The 20,045-nt window shown below is 40.3% G+C and overlaps 1 protein-coding gene and 1 pseudogene across 3 annotated transcripts in view; both read left to right on the forward strand.

The window, feature by feature from the left end:
* The window catches only part of LOC130866893 (zinc finger protein 431-like), a 34,957-nt gene extending 15,394 nt beyond the window's left edge, over window positions 1–19,563 (forward strand). The window contains exons 1-4 of one of the 3 annotated variants that reach the window (XM_057758489.1): window positions 10,068–10,203; window positions 14,586–15,361; window positions 15,562–15,622; window positions 17,456–19,562. In XM_057758489.1, coding sequence (XP_057614472.1) covers window positions 15,328–15,361; window positions 15,562–15,622; window positions 17,456–18,656 — 1,296 coding nt within the window. In that variant the 5' untranslated portion in view covers window positions 10,068–10,203; window positions 14,586–15,327 and the 3' untranslated portion in view covers window positions 18,657–19,562. Of the gene's footprint in view, window positions 10,204–14,585; window positions 15,362–15,561; window positions 15,623–17,455 lie in introns of those variants that run through there. The other 2 variants (XM_057758488.1, XM_057758487.1) reach the window with 2 other exon arrangements.
* Window positions 9,145–9,375, forward strand: LOC130866894 (zinc finger protein 706-like; annotated as a pseudogene).
* Window positions 19,564–20,045: the final 482 nt, after the last annotated feature.

Raw genomic sequence — 20,045 nt, forward strand, 5'->3', positions numbered from 1 at the left:
TGTGGTAAAATATAAAATAATGGAAATGGGTTAATTTAAGATGCAAGAACTAGATTGGAATAAACCTGAGCTGTTGGCAAAATAGTGTTGGAATTAGCAACGTTTTGTGTGATTGCTCAGCTTTGGGTGGTCAGGAAACACAAGTGCAGTCTCGGTTTACACATCATCTACACAATAGTAAGGTAGGCCTGAGCTCCAACCGTGGTCTGCTGTTGTGGAATATTATTTTAACACTGTAAAGGTATGCTACATTTTTCTACTACTTTGTAAAATGATGCAAACTTGTTACAGTTTTTGATGAAATAGAATTAGCCTGGGGTCAAGAGGCTGTATCAGCAGTCCACTGACAAGAAGTTGTACGGAGAAGCTAAGAGTAGCCAGAGTTCTTAAGTGGGGGCTGAGTAGAAGGACAGCACATTTTGGGAGGAATGCACGTAATGAGAACATATTAGGTTGCTGTTCAATGTCTTTGAATACTTCACCTCAACTTTTAAGTCCTATGTTCTATAGAAGGATAGAGACTTAGATATATAGTTCCTTATTTACTTTCATAGCATCCCCTATCTCATGTCTCTATGACTGTGAGGCTGGAGACCACGGGCCAAACTGCTGCTGGTAAATGTGGAGTTGCAATCATGGGCTGAGGCAGCAGTCGTTTGAGGTAGAGTCACTGGATTAAATGCAAAAACATCAGTCTGGCCCTCCTGCTAGCTGACAGCTGGCCACAGCTCCACAAATGTCCTCTCTCTGCCCTATTGTATCTTCCTGTCTCCTCTGGGACTCTCAGTGAGGCAGGCTAGAAAGAGAGAGAAAATTAAGGGGGAGGGGCAAGTGAAAGACGCTATGCCCCCTGAGATCTAATTGGTATGTCTGGCTCACCAAGATTCAAGAAACTTCAACACAGCGATAAAGAATAACAGGTTTTCTGCAGATCTTCCTAAAGATATATCAAAGAGAATATTCAAAATGATAAAGAACTCAAGATGGGCAATGGGGTGTATGCCTTCGATCCAAGCACTCAGGAGGCAGAGACAGGTGGATCTCTTTGACTTTGAGGCCAGACTTGTCTACAAAGAGAGTTTTGGGACAGCCAGAGAAACCCTATCTTGGGGAAAAAGATAAATGAACAAAAATGATCCAAAAACCAATAAATGACTCTAATTAGGGCCAGAATGTCTGTGCCTTGCATTCACCTGTGTTAGCATACAATACTCATCTCTAAATCTAAATAATACACATTACAATTTCATTTACAAAGGAAATACTTGAGGGTGAAGGATAAAAGCTGGAAGGATGACTCGGCAGTTAAGAGCTGTATGTGCAGAGAATCCATATGTGCATGGCAGCTCAGAACTCAGGTCCAGATGACCCAGTGCCCTTTTCTGGCCTCCATGGGCATGGCACACATATGGTACATAGATTGATAAGCAGGCAAATATTAATATACATAAAACAAAATGTATGTATTTTAAAATCATATACTTCTACTTTCAAATTATACTAAATCTTTAAGTCTTATCAATTACATTATTTGTTTTATTTATTTATTTTTTGAGACAAGGTCTTATGCCTTGCCTGGTCTGGAACTCACTAGGTCGGTGTGCCTCTTTGGTATGGAAAGTCCCTTTGTATATGTGTTGCTTATGATGGTTAATGAATAAAGAAGCTGCTTTCAGCCAATGACTTAACAGAATGTAGCCAGACTGGAAAAGCTATATAGAGAAGGTAGGCATAATCAGAAGAGAAGCCTTGTAGCCACCACAGGAGAAAGACACCACCAAGCGCTGGTATTAAAGGCTTATGCCACTATGCTCAGCTATGAATTACATCCTTTAAGATATGTGACAAATATTTCTGTATCTTTTGTAAAGACACCTAAGCACAGTGTCTCTCTCTAGTTAGTGCCTATCTTAGGTGTACACACACTTTCCCCCTCAATGTCTCTCTGACTTTTGCTGAAACATTTTTCTGCGGTGTAGCCAAGGATTCAATATTACCCAAGTGGTGGTTCTTAAACAGGGCTCTTCCCAAGGCATTTGTAGCAATGCTGGACTGAATCTGTCACTGAAGTTAATACAAACAGAGGTGAAAGGGAAGTTACCAGGGCTCAGAAACATCTTCTGAGCATGCACGAGTCAGGGCTGGCATCAGTCTGGCTCTGCTACTTTTAATTCAATCTCTGATAGGATATCATCTTCCCTTACACACTTAGTGTATCAGCTTTTCTTGATCTTGTGCATATTGTTAAATAAGGAGTTGGAGGGGTAATAAATCAATACGAACCTCTTATATAGTAATTGGAAAACAGGGTCCTTAAACGTCAGATCTGTTAATCCTTCACTGCCAGCACTAGAAATATAGTTTAAGAAAAAATGAACTCCAAAACCACAGAGAAACCCTGTCTCGAAAAACCAAAAAAAAAAAAGAAAAAAGAAAAAAAAAGAAAAAATGAAGGGGGGCTGGAGAGATGGCTCAGTGGTTAAGAGCATTGCCTGCCCTTCCAAAGGCCCTGAGTTCAATTCCCAGCAACCACATGGTGGCTCACAATCATCTGTAATGAAGTCTGGTGCCCTCTTCTGGCCTGCACACACACACACAGACAGAATATTGAATACATAATAAATAAATATTTTTTTAAAAAAAGAAGAAAAACTGAAGGGCACAGCTATGTCATGGTGGTGCATACCTACAAACCCAGCACTTAGAAGACAGAAACAGAGAGATCAGAAGTTATAGGCACTCCTCAAACACAAAGCAAGATTAAGCCTGGGAAACATGAGACACATTCACACACACATACACCTACCCGTAGGCGCACATACACACACATAAGGATTAAAGAAAAATATGGTACAGTTAATGATTAATATGTACAAATTTTACTTATAGCACAAAATACATTAATCCAAGTTACAAAATAATTGCAAACTTGATGTTCAAGTAGAACAGAAATGTTTAAATAAATTTCTGTGGAGTACAATGATGAAATGCAACAGATATGAGAAAACATTTCGTAAGAAATATTGGATTATAGGAAATTATCATGATGTAATCAATGGGAGGGTAAATATGCAGACCATAAAACATTGCATTAACTTCTGTTCTAATCTTTTTTTTTTTTTAATTATTTGTCCTATGGATATATGTTTAAGTCTAGAAAATTCTGGAAAATCGTGGTGAGATACTAATAGTTGCTTCCTTTCTGGACAATGTGGTTACAGATAACTACTCTTCTTTTCACCTTTTTAGTAATGATAGATATTTCTAAATAAATATGCCCTTGGACCAAAGAAATGATGGTATTCTTTTTAAGAAGGCAGGGGATACCTTGTTCCAAACAGATGGGCTCCATTAGGGTGTAAGTGATGGACATGGTGATGCAAGCTCAGCCATGTGGGAAGACAGGAGAGAGGGTCAAAAATAAAAGTAGGAAATATTGACAGGGATGAATAAAATAGTTGGGAGAAGGACATGTGTGGGATAGAATATGCGATTTACCTATACTATTTGCCATCCTAGAAAACGGTGAGGAAGAGGGAAGACTGTGGGCTTCAGGAGATTTCTTCGATGGGTAGAGATGCTACTACCATCTACTGTGGTGCAAAAAATATGTACAACAGGTAGCCTGTGCTGGGGAACTCCTTCAGTCAATAGCCTTTAAGATACCTGCCCACCTTGGGCATGGTTTCATGTACGATAAATACAAAGCCTCTTTGCTGTTGGATTTGGTTCCCATTCCCATTGCTCACAGAGGCTCTGGATTAGTATCCATTCTGTTAGTTTATTTCCAGATGAGTAAACCTTTGTTATCTCTATTCTGGACTATTTAGGAACTCTTTGTTCAATAACAAATTGGTGTCCATATGGCCAGAATCCTCACTATTGCTGGGTCTCTCCTGCAGCTCTCTCCCACACTCACAGCTGAACTACCTCTCTGCAACTTAACCAGCTCCCCTCTGGCACACAGCTGCGCACCATTTACAATTTTCTTCCTCCTATGCCCACGTGGCTTAGTCCCTCCTACTAAGTGGCTGGCTTACTGCTGCTTGTGACTTTTTGCTGAAACTCCTCTGCAGGTTCCAGCTTCTCTGTCTTCTGCCAGCCCCACTCTGATTAGGCTGAGCTCTGACTCTGGGAGGAGGGACTGCTCCAGCTTGCACTTTTAATCAACAAATGCCTGGCCCAAGCTTTGTTCTGTAACCTCATGGCTCACAGCTGTCTGCAAGCACTATGTTCTTTGATATTCTGCCCAATACAAACCTGTATGGGGATGTGCTGTTCTTAAGTAATTAACTAAATTTTGTTGTGTTTTGTTTTTTTAAGATTGATAGAGCATTGTATTTTTTTTAATTTATTGATTGATTTAAATTTTCCACCTCCTCCCATTTCCCTCCCCTTTGCTCTCCAGTCCTAAGAGAAGTCAGGGTGCCCTGCCTTGTGGGAAGCCCAAGGCCCCCCTCCATCCTAGGAAGGTGTACATCCAAACAGACTAGGCTCCCAAAAAGCCAGTACATGCTGTAGAATCAAAATCCAATGTCATTATCATTGGCTTCTCAGTCTGCCCTCATTGTCTGCCACATCCGGAGAGTCCAGTTTGATAACATGCTTGACAAGACCCAGTTCAGCTGGCCTTGATGAGCTCCCACTAGATCGGTTCCAGAGTCTCCGTGGGTGGATGCCTGCCTTCTTTTCTTATATTCTCCCTCCTTCTGCTCTTCATCTGTGCCTTGGCGGCTCAGTCCAGTGCTCCAATGTGGGTCTCTGTCTCTGTCTCCATCCATCACCCGATGAAGGTTCTATGATGATATTCAAGATATTCATCAGTGTGGCTTAGGACAAGGCCAGTTCAGGCACCTTTCCTCTTACCAATGGCAACTGAACAATCCAATAGATTGCTTCTCAGCCTTTTATCTAAGATCAAGTGAAGAATCCAGTAGTTGTTCAGCCCACAAGGCTTGACTTCTCAGCTCATTTTAAGTATTCACCAAAATTACAATGACGTAGGAGCTAATGCTAGTACAGGAATGAGCTTGGTAGCCAGAGCTAGAGCACAGAGGCAAAAAGAGACTTTTCTTCTTCAAAATACTTTATATGTGACTGCTGTTGCCAGAATGTAAGATGCTGATTGTTTGATTCAGATTTTTTTTTCCTTTGGTGATTTCAACACAGGATTTTTCTGTGTAATTGTAGAACTCATTCTATAGGGCAGACTGGTCTCAAACTCAGAAAATCCCACTAGCTCTGCTCATGAGTGATGGTGTTAAAAGTGTGCACAGACACCAAGCAGCATAAAGTGGGTTTTATTATCTCAAATTATACAGATTAATGGAGGATTTTCACATTTAAAATTTTTAAGGAAAATGTTACAGGTATAATCAATTCTTTGTGTATTGGATGATCCCAGAGGCAGTCAGTTTTACTACCAAAACTAGCCATTTCAACAGCCAAGACAGAAGAAATGAGAAAAAAATTCTTTGCCCACAGGAGGCACAAAGAGCATCGGAGTTGTTTTCAAAACAGTGTTTTTTTCTCAACAAAGGAAGCATGGAGATTTTACTTAGGGAGTCTGAACATGCTCATACAATGTTCTCCCTTTCCTTAAGCATGCTCAGTTAACAAATCCACTTATAAGTATAGTCATAGTGTAATAGCAGAGACATTTAGGGACATTCTTACCTCAAAGTCATGTAGGAACAAATGTAAATTAGACAAATGATTGAAAGAAATGCCTCTGGCATGTTCATACTGTACCATAAGGTCTTGCTTGAAAATCAAGTGGATATCACTGTGAAAAGTCAATTATCAATCTTGGTGCTTATCCTAACAGATAACTTTACCAACACCATAATTTTCACAAACACAAAAGAAGGAGACACAAAACCAGAAAACCTCAAGGAGAAGTCACCTAAGAGCCCTCTCTACAGTGCTTCTAGAGGAACATTCATGATGATCTCTCTTAATCTCAGAGAAAGCTGCTTTTGCTCTGACCAGGCTGACTAGGCAGAAGGCCACAGCTGCTATATAGTCTACAAACCACAAAAAATGACATAACTCAGGTAAACAAGAAACCTGAATGACATACCAGACACAGGAAGACAGTTATCACATGTACTCACTCATAGGTGGTTTTCAATCATAAAGCAAAGAAAGCCAGCCTACAAACCACAATCCCATAGAACTTAGACAACAATATGGATGCTAAGAGTGGCTTACATAGATCTAATCTACATGGGAATTAGAAAGTAGAAAAAGACAAGATCTCCTGAGTAAATTGGGAACATGGGGACATTGCTGTATTAGCAATATATTTTTGGGGATATATTCTCAAGGAATATATATAAATAGATTCATGGGGCCGGGCGGTGCTGGCGCACGCCTTTAATCCCAGCACTTGGGAGGCAGAGGCAGGCGGATCTCTGTGAGTTCGAGACCAGCCTGGTCTACAAGAGCTAGTTCCAGGACAGGCTCCAAAACCACAGAGAAATCCTGTCTCGAAAAAACCAAAAAAAAAAAAAAAATAGATTCATGGAATATATTAAATTGAATTTCTAGATTAAATGTTTCATTTTAAGAATTATCTACAACAGGCCGGGCGGTGGTGGCGCACGCCTTTAATCCCAGCACTTGGGAGGCAGAGGCAGGCGGATCTCTGTGAGTTCGAGACCAGCCTGGTCTACAAGAGCTAGTTCCAGGTCAGGCTCCAAAACCACAGAGAAACCCTGTCTCGAAAAACCAAAAAAAAAAAAAAGAATTATCTACAACAAATTTTATGTTTATGTATGAAAAGTTATGTAACCCTATATGAAAATATCATGAAGTATTTTTCTACACTATACTAAATGTATTTCCCAAGAGGAAACAATTAAAATATCTAAAATGTATTAGATTAAGATTCAAGACCATTATAGATCTTATGAACATGCATCTGTTTACAGAATTAACCACATACAAAATGTATTTTTCATTAGTGATCATAAGGGTTTTGTGTCCCCTTCTTTTGTGTTTGTGAAAATTATGGTGTTGGTAAAGTTATCTGTTAGGATAAGCACCAAGATTGATAACTGACTGTTTTTTTTTTTTTTGTCGAGACAGGGTTTCTCTGTGGTTTTGGAGCCTGTCCTGGAACTAGCTCTTGTAGACCAGGCTGGTCTCGAACTCACAGAGATCCACCTGCCTCTGCCTCCCGAGTGCTGGGATTAAAGGCGTGCGCCACCACCACCTCCCATCCACTTGATTTTCAAACAAGACCTTATGGTACGGTATGAACATGCCAGAGGCATTTCTTTCAATCATTTGTCTAATTTACATTTGTTCCTACATGATTTTGAGGTAAGAATGTCCCTAAATGTCTCTGCTATTACACTGTGACTATAGTTAGAAGTGGATTTGTTAACTGATCTTGCTTAAGGAAAGGGAGAACATTGAATGAGCATGTTCAGACTCCCTAAGTAAAATCTCCATGTTTCTTTGTTGAGGATAAACACTGTTTTGAAAACAACTCCCGGGGCTGAAGAGATGGCTCAGTGGTTAAGAGCATTGCGTGCTCTTCCAAAGGTCCTGAGTTCAATTCCCAGCAACCACATCGTGGCTCACAACCATCTGTAATGAGGTCTGGTGCCCTTTTCTGGCCTGCAGACATACATGCAGACAGAATATTGTATACACAATAAATAAATATTTAAAAAACAACAAAAAAAAAACCAACTCCCATGCTCTTTGTGCCTTCTGTGAGCAAAGAATTTTTTTCTCATTTCTTCTGTCTTGGCTGTTGAAATGGCTATTTTTGGTAGTCAAACTGACTACCTCTGGGATCATCTTATACACAAAGAATTGATTATACCTGGGACATTTTCCTTAAAGGTTTTAAAATGGGAAAATCCTCCATTAATCTGTATAATTTGAGATGATAGGACCCACCTTATGCTGCTTGGTGTCTGTGCACACTTTTAACACCATCACTCATGAGCAGAGGTAGTGGGATTTTCTGAGTTTGAGACCAGTCTGGCATACAGAATCAGTTCCACAATTACACAGAAAAATCCTGTCTTGAAATCACAAAAAAAAAAAAAACAAAACTGAATCAAACAATGACTATGACCCAACTTCAATCAGCATCTTACATTCTGGCAGAGCAGTCACATATAAAGTATTTTGAAGAAGAAAAGTCTCTTTTTGCCTCTGCTCTAGCTCTGGCTACCAAGCTCATTCCTGTACTAGCATTAGCGCCTACGTCATTGTAATTTTGGTGAATACTTAAAATGAGCTGAGAAGTCAAGTCTTGTGGGCTGAACAACTACTGGATTCTTCACTTGATCTTAGAGAAAAGGCTGAGAAGCAATCTATTGGATTGTTCAGTTGCCATTGGTAAGCAGCTGTTCTTAAGTTACCTGGACCACAGCTTGTAAGACATTCTAATAAGCTTGCTTTTTACATAATGGTGAGAATCATTCTACCTGTCCTGTTCATGTAGAGAATCTTGAATACTGCACTTGTATATTTTATTCACCTGACTATAGAGGAAGATGTGCTTTCTAACAATAGTGCTCATGACGACATTCTTCTAGCTCCATTATTCTCTATACTTATTCAAATTTCCATAAACACTACCCTATTTATTATTATTCATTCGCCTGGAGTTTGCTTCGAATTTCAGGGATAAAACCCATAAAGCAATGGAGTCATCATCCAGTTTTCCAACGGGGGAAAGACTAATTATCTTGATCGAGATCTGGTTCCTGCTTTTCTCGTTCCTGTTGTGTAAAATCCCTGTGAAAACCATGTAAAAAGTACCTTCAGTTCATCTGACCTCAGAGTGAAGCCACAGAACAAATATTTCATTTTGTAACTTTAAAACTCTTCGTTAGGAGGGGCGGGGCGGAGCCGCGGCAGGAAGGCGAGGGGCGGGACCGCGTGGGCGGGCAGGCGGGCGGCGGCCGTGAGGCGGCTGGGAGTGTGGCGGCCGGCGCGCACCGCGGCGGGTGTGCGAGACGCAGGCTGTTGTGTCTCCGGTTCTGCTCGGTCTCTCCTCCGTGGCTGGCAGAGGCCCCAAGCGCTGCGGGCCACGTCCCTTCCTTCCCTGCTCGTCCTGCCTGGCTCCTCTCGCGCTGCACGGTCTCTCGGACGCCAGACCGGCCCGGCCCGGAAATGGCTCATGGACAGCAGAAGATTCAGTCTCAGCAGAAAAATGCCAAAAAGCAGGCTGGACAAAAGAAGAAATAAGGACACGACCAAAAGGCTGCTGCCAAAGCTGCCTTAATAAACACCTGCACAGTCTGTAGGACACAAATGCCAGACCCCAAGACCTTCAAGCAGCACTTTGAGAGCAAACACCCTAAGACTCCACTTCCTCCAGAGCTGGCTGATGTTCAGGCATAAAGTTTACAGGTGAGCTCATGACACCTTTGACTCTTCTACTGTTTCAGACTTTAGGTAACAAACCTGCAGCTGCTTTTTTTAAACAAACTGTTGATCAGCAAAAATAAAGGGGCTACAGAAACACTCATTTTTATACTGTTCCCTTTGGGCTTCATGCAAAGACAATTCTGTGTAAGGTACAGTCGACTCTGATTTGGAAATCTGAAAAATCAGTCCATTTTTGTTATAAAATTTTATTACAATTGTAATTATATTGATGTTCATATTGTGTAAAATAACTCATTTAATAAAGTAGTGCTTTGATTTTACAACATCACAAGAAAAAAAAACTCTCTTTAGTTGTTAGTGTTCTAGGCATCCTTACCCGTGCAGGACAGGAAATTGCTCGATCCACCTAGCACAGTGCATCATACAAGCTAGCTAGGCACCATTGCATCCAACAGGAAAAAAGGAAAGTTCCTGTGGAGAACAAGAAGAAGACATTGATTGCTTTAGTAGCCAGGGGCCAGTGCTATTAAAATGCATATGTTCTCAGATCTCGAAAAGTTCTCTGTTGGAGTGAATGGATTGGACAGGAACCAGTATTCATGTCTCTTTAAACACACTATAGCCCTATGGGCAGTGCTTTCCCCACTCAGGACTCACTAGCCAATCATGCACTCCAGGTGATCTGCCAGTCAGAAGCAGTGCAGGTCTCTTCCGGGCAGCCGCCTTCAGTCTTGGCTTTGAAGAGGAGCTGTCACCACTGGATTCCTGTTCTCGGGTGCAGTTGCTGTTGCAGAGAGATGATGAGCTGAGAACTTTGGCAAAATGGAGAAGCACAACATGGTGAGTGAGGGAACGCTGTCTCCTGATGGGGAGGAACAGAGGGCGAGGTGCGGAAGACACTATGATGTGTCCTTCCGTGATCTGCATGGAAACCTGCCGCCATAGCCCCTGTACTGTGAAGTCCCTCATGGTCCCTACTAAACTCATGGGTCTAGGGGCAGGCCTGTGTATAATTTTGCTCTGACTGAATCTGCTTAAAATATTGGGAGCAGGAAGCTGTGTGTAAAAACACTTTTGTAGTCAACTTCAACAGAGTCGATGCATTCATGGAAACAAGTTGCCAAGCTCAGAGAGGCCTAGTTTCTCCAACATAGTCTCAATATTGAGCACTTTGCATTTAAGCTTTAAATGTACTCTCCATTTATATTTAAATTTGTGGAGCTTATCAAATGCATCTCACGTGTTGGGTAGGTCTCCACTACTAGACGATAATGTAGAAGAGTAGAATTGGAAATACAAAGGATTTACCAATGCTTATGAAATAATTGAGTCTCAGAAAGTAGAATTTAGCAGAGGGAGGACTGTGTCTAAAACACCCAAAAGCTACGTTTATATGCTAATCAGGGCTAGTAGAGATTAGAATGCCTGGGTATACATTGTTTACCAGGATTGTTCAGATATTTGACTCCAAACCATTTCAAAGAAGCCATCACTGATTTTTTTTTAAAAAACTTGCTGGTGGGCAGTGGTGGTGCACATCTTTAATCCCCGTAATCCTGAGGAAGAGGCAGGTGGATCTCTGTGAGTTCAAGGCCAGCCTGGTCTACAAGAGAAAGTTCTAGGACAGGCTCCAAAGTACAGAGAAACCCTGTCTCGAAAACTCAAAAGTAAATAAATAAAAATCACCAGGCTCATCCAAATATCAAAGAACAGACCTCTTATGAAGCTGCTCAAAGAGGCATTACAGAGTCACAGCCAATCATAAGGCCTGGTCTGATTTAGAGTTCCTGTTTTCCTTTTGAGAAAAGCATAGTTCTACCAGATGGGTTATATGACACCAGGTGACCAATATTTGAAATGTAAAACACTGTTGTGTGAATGACTTGCCTGATCAATCAAGGCTTTCATTTAGGACCTCAGGCAGGGAGGAGCGACATTCTTGCTGACCGAGTAACAGCCTGGGACATAAGCCTGTGAGTTTTCCTAAGGATCTGATGTATTGATAATAAAACAGAGCTCCTTCTCTAAAACCAGGAATATGCATTGGAGCTAGTAATGGTCTGGTGCCCAGGCCTTTGTGGAGGGGTTGCTTCAATCTTGACAACCCAACCCTTCCCATTAGATGGAGCTCTGCGCTTAGCCAAGATTTCAAAATAGCCTGTATACCCTTTGTGTAGAATTGTTGGCCTAGCTTCTTCCTAAATTTGTCTCATTGCATGATAGTTTCTGCTGACTTTATATAATTCTTTCATTTCTCCTCAGGAATTAGTATACAAAATGCTAGATATCATCTTCTCTCTCTCCCTCTATTCTTTTTTTTTGATACAGTGTTTCTCTGGGACAGTTCTGACTGTAGACCAGGCTGGCCTTGAACTCACAGAGAAGCACAGGGCTCTTCTCCCTGTGTCTTGGGATTAAAGGCACAAGCTACCACCACCTGGCTATTTTTCATAAGAAGCTTATGAAAAATAGCTCAAAATCCCAGCATTCCAAGTCCTGACCTGTCCCTGGGGAGGGGTCAGGACCATCCCCACAGTGTATTTAGGTGGGATCCTAGAGGAGAAACACGTGATTCTGGGTTTGCATGGGCTCCCCGCTGTCCTGTCTCCCCCACAAGTGCTCAGCTACCAGAGAGCACTGTATTTAATAAAATGATGGGCATTTTGATTTGGTTTCATTTCACCTAATTAGACTTCTTTGTGCTGGCAGAGCTGTGCCTTCTTGGGTTTTTTTCTTAACAAGAAAGAAACACAGAACACACAGCAAACACTCTTAGGAGTTTATTAGAGGGGGTGTGCACAGGCCTGGGAAGTCAGTGTGCAGAGAGAGGGAGGAAGATGGCTCATCCAGCATTTAAAAGCTGCCTGGTGCATGCACACAGGGGGTTGACATGGCTACTACATATGCAGAAGAAAACAAAAGAAGATCATGGGAATCCAAACTGGAAAGGAAGACGTTGAGCTTTTGCTATTCGCAGATGATATGATAGTATACATAAGTGACCCCATACACTCTATCAGGGAACCCCTACAACCCATAAATAACTTAAGTAAGGTGACAGGATACAAGATCAGCTCAAAAAATGAGTAGCCCTAGCCGGGCGGTGGTGGCACACGCCTTTAATCCCAGCACTTGGGAGGCAGAGGCAGGCGGATCTCTGTGAGTTCGAGACCAGCCTGGTCTACAAGAGCTAGTTCCAGGACAGGCTCCAAAACCACAGAGAAACCCTGTCTCGAAAAACAAAAAAAACAAAAAAAACAAAAAAAATGAGTAGCCCTCCTATATACAAATAATAAAGAAGCTAAGAAAGAAATCACAGGAGCGTCACCATTTACAATAGCCACAAATAATTTAAAACATCCCAACATGATTCTTCACAGACCTTGAAAGCACACTACTCAAATTCAAAACAGAAAACAAAACAGTGTAAAACAAAACACCCAAGATAACCAAAATATCCTGTACAGTAATGGAACTTCTGGAGGTATCACCATTCCTAACATAACCTGGATTATAGAGCTACAGTAATGAAAACAGATTGGTATTGGCATAGACGTAGACAGGTTGAACAAGGGAATCAAAACAAAGATTCAGATATGAATCCACAGACCTACGAACACTTGATTTTTGACAAAGAAGCTAAAAGTATACAATGGAAAAATGAAAGCATCTTCAACAAATGGTGCTGGAAGAACTGGATATCAAAATGAAAAAGAATGCAAGGAGATCCATATCTATCCCCATGCGCAAACTCAAGTCCAAATGGATTAAATAACTCAGTACAGATCTGGGCACATTGAACACAGTAGAGGAGAAAGTGGGAAGTTATCTCGGCCTGTGTGATATGAAAGGGGGTCCCTGATAAACCTGGTGGAGAGGAATGAAAGGAGACAAGAGACATGAGAAATGACAGCAAGACAGGATTTTTGATCAAGCCATTCCGTTAATTCTTTCTCAGAAGCTGTTATATAGCAAACGGGCAGAGGGGGAAGGGAAGTGTGTCAGGAAATTCAGGTCTGCTGGAATTCACGTCTGGAGATGTCCCTAGCTGATAAGTAAATACTGAGGATTCGTAATTGTTGACTAACGACGGAAAATGCTAATAGGTCCCAGAGCCTGGTGCCTGCAGGCCTCTGCTAGGAGATAAGATACCAGGTTGATTTTCTGGACCCTGCAGTGGGGATAGAGGTAAATATTTCTCATAATTTGTGAGCTTAAGATGTCTGTAACTAAAACGCAGATCTCAAAATACAGGCCTTTGCTTCTGGCAGGAAGTAGCCTTGAGAGCATGGGCACAGGAAACTACTGCCTAAATATTTCCTATGAACCTTTAGTAGGAAAGGCCTTTCTAGATGAAATTCCTCCTTGTATATGATGAGTCTCAATAAACTTAACTAATTTTCTGACTTTTATGTCTACTGTGTTGTGGTTGGAATTAATCGGGCAACTTCCCACTCAGACTGAAACGCATTTACCATCATTATAGGCTTGATCCTTAAATCACATAAAATAGAAGAAACAGTTGCTGTTCAGTGCTAAGGAGTTTGGTAGCCTGCAGTTTTAATTATTTTGTTTGCTTGTCTGTGTAACCTTTGCTGTGTGGCTCCAAATTCCTGAAAGTAAAGGGAGGGGGGCTTCATTCATGGCTTTATTTGTTTTTATGTTGTTGGATGATTCCCAGGATGCCATATATTCATGACATTAGTACTGCCTGAGCATTCTGAGTCATTCAATTGCATGTGCATGAACTTCTTTCCGCTTCTTGTGCTTGCTTTTAATTTTTTAGTCAATTTGACTATTTTATGTGTCTGCATGGCTATGCACCATATGGGTACTCAGTCATCAGAGTGATCAAAGCTTCTCAGAAATCCTGAACTTGGAATTATAAATAGTTGTGATCCCCATGTAAGTACTGACAATTGTGACCACCTCTTTCAAGACCAGGAAGAGCTCAGTAGTACTCAGCCATATTTCCAGAACTGTGTTAATTTGTTATGATGAACATTTATATTGCTAATGTTTTAATCTGTCCATTTGTAATTATTTTAAACATAAAGTACCTTTTCATAAAATGTTTTTGGTATTGTAGTATAAAATAGGACACTTCAGCTGTCTGGAATATGAACACAGAACTAGAGTGAATGTATAATTCTTTGTAGGAACTTCAATACACGGCTCTGAATTCTTTCTATGTAATTTGTTTATTTCACTGATTTTTTTAGGTTTATTTAATTATTATATATACAATGTTCTGCCTATATGTCTGCCTGCAGGCCAGAAGAGGGCACCAGATCTCATTGCAGATGGTTGTGAGCCACCATATGGTTGCTGGGAACTGAACCCAGGACCTCTGCAAGAAGGATCAGTGCCCCAAACCGCCAAGGCATCTCTCCAGCCCTGTTTGACTGATTTTTGCAATGAAGACAGGGTCTTAATGTGTACTTCCACCTGTCCTGGACATGATTCCATAGACTTGGCTGGCACTCATCTCAGAGACAAATCTACACACCTCTGCTTTATGAGTGTATTGCTTAAAGGCATGAGTCAACATACCCAGTTTGTCCACTGTATTTTTTCTATTTTGTAATTAGTATTTCTTCATACAATTTTCTGAGTGTACTATGTCCTGTTGCTCCGTTTCCTTGGCTATCTTTATTAATAGACAGTTCTTTTGTTGGTAATATCCCATTCAAAGGGTACAGAAATAACAGACCTGACTCTTCTCTTCCATTTCCTTCTGAAGTGTCTGTCTGTGTCATGGAATAATAGTTGGGAACACCAGAAGTTTATGACTATACTGTTAAAGAAGGATACATTTACAATGTTGTCAACTTCATGCTTCCTATTAAACACATGAATGAAATATTTTAGAGAGCAGTGACCTATGATGATGTGCATATCAACTTTACTCGGGAAGAGTGGAATTTGCTGGATCTTTCCCAGAAGAATCTCTACAAAGATGTGATGCTGGAGACCTACAGGAACCTTGCTACTATAGGTGAAATTAAATTTCCTTCATGATTCAAAATAAGGGGACAACATTTTCTTTGTTAATGATGTTTTTCTGTAATTTTATTTAGAATGAATAAGAATGAGTTGAATAGAGCAGACATAGTTCTAAGGGTCCCTTCATATAACAGCTTAAATACTGCACAATTTTTAATAATATAACATACATTTTTGGGCATTATATTTTAGGATGCCTTTGGGAAGACCATAATAGTGAAGAGCATTGTCAATTTTCTAGAAGACATGAAAGGTAATTTTCATATGCAAGCTGATAACAATGTGCCTCTGATGAATTTTTTTTTTTTTTTTTTTTGGTTTTTCGAGACAGGGTTTCTCTGTGGCTTTGGAGCCTGTCTTGGAACTAGCTCTGTAGACCAGGCTGGTCTCGAACTCACAGAGATCCGCCTGCCTCTGCCTCCCGAGTGCTGGGATTAAAGGCGTGCGCCACCATCGCCCAGCTTCTGATGAAATTTTTATGTGTCCTGAAAGTTTTAGTCTAAAGCAATACTGTTTATATATACAGTTTTATCCAATTCTCAAAAATCCCTATTTCATATATGTGAATTGCATTTGAATGACATTCTTTCAAGAAAGAAGTCAAGAAAACAATAGCTAAAAAGATATCCTTTGAGACATAGAACCATGAGAGCTTTGTTGTAGATCTGCAAATAAATTTCTTTCTTGCTACTCATAATACAAAAGGTATACACATTGAAGAGATGATAAGTATATCTGCCAAGCTTTGTACTAAACCAATAGCCCATAGTAAATCTTGTATTCCTCATACGCTTCTTGTGACTGTACTAAGTTTAGTGAAAGAAGCAGTTAGAGTTGAGTCAATGGCAGTTGTTCTGAGAAACTTTGATATCTATACCACAAGTCTGTGAGGAACAGCAGGACAAACCCTGAGAATTCAATGTGGAAATCTTTTATTGGTTATTCTTCTTTACTATGTATACCATATGTTACTCTTGATACAAGTGTATTAGCATAGGGATATAGAGAGATGTAGCATACCACTCTCTAAGAACAATTAGATAACCAGTAGTCCCCATGTTGAATATACTTGTTGATTTTTTTATTTTTTTTTTGGTTTTTCGAGACAGGATTTCTCTGTAGCTTTGGAGCCTGTCCTGGAACTAGGTCTTGTAGACCAGGCTGGCCTCGAACTCACAGAGATCCGCCTGCCTCTGCCTCCCGAGTGCTGGGATTAAAGGCGTGCGCCACCACCGCCCGGCTACTTGTTGAATTTGTTTCAAGTATACAAGTAACTGGTTTTCCACCCTCATTGGTAATACACGAACAAAATCACACATCCAAAAAGCTCTATGAGTTCTAGAACTGTGCAAATAATTCTGGGTGTTCTAGTTCACATAGCATATGCAATATGATTCACAGTACAGGAGAATTCATGTATGTTAAAGCTCTGAGTTTATCCAATTCTCTTTACATATGTATAAAATATCATATAGAAAAAAGTTTCTGGCTGGGCGGTGGTGGCGCACGCCTTTAATCCCAGCACTCATGAGGCAGAGGCAGGTGGATCTTTGTGAGTTCGAGACCAGCCTGGTCTACAAGAGCTAGTTCCAGGACAGGCTCCAAAATCACAGAGAAACCCTGTCTCAAAAAAAAAAAAAAAAGAAAAAGAAAAAGAAAAAAGATTCTGTGAAGGTAAAATGATAAGCTAAAACAGAAAGGAATTTGCTATTGGAAGTATCTTCCAAGTGGCAAAACAGTGCCTAATTTAAGACCAAAACATGAGTTTAGACACAGTTATAAAAATTTAGTATCAGCCGGGTGTTGGTGTCGCACACCTTTAATCCCAGCACTCGGGAGGCAGAGGCAGGCGGATCTCTGTGAGTTCGAGAGCAGCCTGGTCTACAAAGGGAGTTCCAGGACAGGCTCCAAAACCACAGAGAAACCCTGTCTCGAAAAACAAAAAAAAAAAAAAAACAAAAAAAAATTTAGTATCAGATTCCTCTTTATAATTGGAACATATTATATAATTAATTCATACAAATGTGTAGGCACAACAGTTTATTGAATATTGTAAAGCTTTTATATGTGCCAATTATTCTTGCAGGATTGAAAGAATTCAAGGTGGAGAAAAACTTTCAGTATATTTTCAATGTTCTGAAGCCTTCACACATGCCAGTCACCTTAAATGGAATGAAAGAACACATACTGGAGAGAAATCCTATGAATGTATTCAGTGTGGGAAGGCCTTTGTAGCTCAGAGTCAACTTCAAAACCACAAAAAAATACACACTGGAGAGAAACCCTATGAATGTAATCAGTGTGGTAAGGCCTTTGCAGTTCATAGTTATGTTCAAATCCATAAAAGAACACATACTGGAGAGAAACCTTATGAATGTAGTCAGTGTGGTAAGGCCTTTGCCCAACACAGTAATCTTCAAACACATAAAAGAACACATACTGGTGAGAAACCATATGAATGTATTCAGTGTGGTAAGGCCTTTGCTGAGAACAGCACTCTTCAAAAACATAAAAGAACACATACGGGAGAGAAACCCTATGAATGTTATCACTGTGGTAAGGCCTTTGCTGACAATAGTGCTCTTCAAAATCATAAAAGAAGACATACTGGAGAGAAACCCTATGAATGTAATCAATGTGGTAAGGCCTTTGCTGAAAACAGTGCTCTTCAAAAGCATAAAAGAACACATACTGGAGAGAAACCCTATGAATGTAACCAGTGTGCTAAGGCCTTTGCACATCATTATCACCTTCAGTTGCATAAAAGAACACATACTGGAGAGAAACCCTTTAAATGTAATCAGTGTGGTAAGGCCTTTGCTCAATGCAGTAATCTTCAAATGCATAAAAGAACACATACTGGAGAGAAACCCTATGAATGTAATCAGTGTGGTAAGGCCTTTGCTCGGTACTATAGTCTTAAATCCCATGGAAGAACACATACTGGAGAGAAACCCTATGAATGTAGTCAGTGTGGTAAGGCCTTTGCCCAACACTGTACTCTTCAAAAACATAAAAGAACACATTCTGGAGAGAAACCATATGAATGTAATCAGTGTGGTAAGGCCTTTGCTCGGTACAATACTCTTAAATCCCATGGAAGAACACATACTGGAGAGAAACCCTATGAATGTAGTCAGTGTGGTAAGGCCTTTGCCCAACACTGTAGTCTTCAAAAACATAAAAGAATGCATTCTGGAGAGAAACCATATGAATGTAATCAGTGTGGTAAGGCATTTTCAGGTTTAAGTAATCTTAAAAGGCATAAAAGATCTCACCCTAGGTAGGAACTCTTTGAATGTAATCAGTGTGGTAAGAGCTTTGCACAGCATAGTGATCTTCAGAAGCATACACAAATATACAAAAGAGAAACTCCATGGATGTATTCAGTGTAGCAAATCCTTTGCAGTAATCTTCAAAGGCTTAAAAGAATAAGAAACAGTATTAATGAAATCAGTGTGATAAAGCCTTTTCATGTCTTAATCATCTTCAAATGCAGGAATGTACATATACAGAAGAATAACCATGAATTGAATCTGTGTGGTAAATCCTTTGTCACAATAATCTCCAAATACATTAAATACACCATCCAGGATAGAAACTATGAATTTGATGAATATAGACTTCAAAAACATTACAAAAATCATACTGCAGTGAAACTATAAATAAATTCAATGTGGTGATATTTTGTAATTTATACAAGAGTTAAACTTTTTGTGTGTAATCAATCTGATAAAGCTTTTGCAAATTACAATATCCTTTGGGTACCTGAAGAAGAACCTGAGGGCTTATTATAAATTATTTTTCAAGATCCTAAGCCAATACATTTACAGTCAGATGACTAACAGCATTCATTCTGTAGAAAATAACTGATAGTGTCAATAATCTGTTCAATATGATAACACTTTATTTTATTTGCATCAGCAAACTAATGGAAAAAACATAATTTTTGGAGTTATGAAGTCCTACAGGCAGGAAAATCAGCCAGTCAAAGAATCACACCTTGTTATTGAAATGAGATCCAAGGGAAAATAGTTTGTCCCTGAATCTAGAGCCAGTTATAAGAACATCACCCTAGCCGGGCGGTGGTGGTGCACACCGTTAATCCCAGCACTTGGGAGGCAGAGGCAGGTGGATCTCTGTGAGTTCGAGACCAGCCTGGTCTACAAGAGCTAGTTCCAGGACAGGCTCCAAAACCACAGAGAAACCCTGTCCCAAAAAAAAAAAAAAAAAAAAAAAACAAAAAAAAAAAAACATCACCCTAAAACAGAGCCAAAATGTTAAAAAGAGCCAGTGAAGGAAACACACTTTGGCTCTCAAACCAAAGCCAAAGAAACACTCTAACCCTTGTTCGCTGAGCACAAAACCAACCAATCTCTGAGCACAAAGTCCAGCCCATCTCTCTGGTTGTTCAAGCACAGGGCACCATGGCAAAAATAGTCAGACATGGCACCTGAAGCAGGAGCTTAAGATCTCACATCCTAATCTCCTGCATGAAGTCTTGGGAAGGAACATGGAGTCACCTCACCATGACTCTCGTGCTATCAATGTTTTAAATTTGATTTAAGCCGGGCGGTGGTGGCGCACGCCTTTAATCCCAGCACTCGGGAGGCAGAGACAGGCGGATCTCTGTGAGTTCGAGACCAGCCTGGTCTACAAGAGCTAGTTCCAGGACA

This window comes from Chionomys nivalis, chromosome 26 (genome assembly GCF_950005125.1).
Source record: "Chionomys nivalis chromosome 26, mChiNiv1.1, whole genome shotgun sequence".
Classification (NCBI taxonomy): Eukaryota; Metazoa; Chordata; class Mammalia; order Rodentia; family Cricetidae; genus Chionomys; species Chionomys nivalis.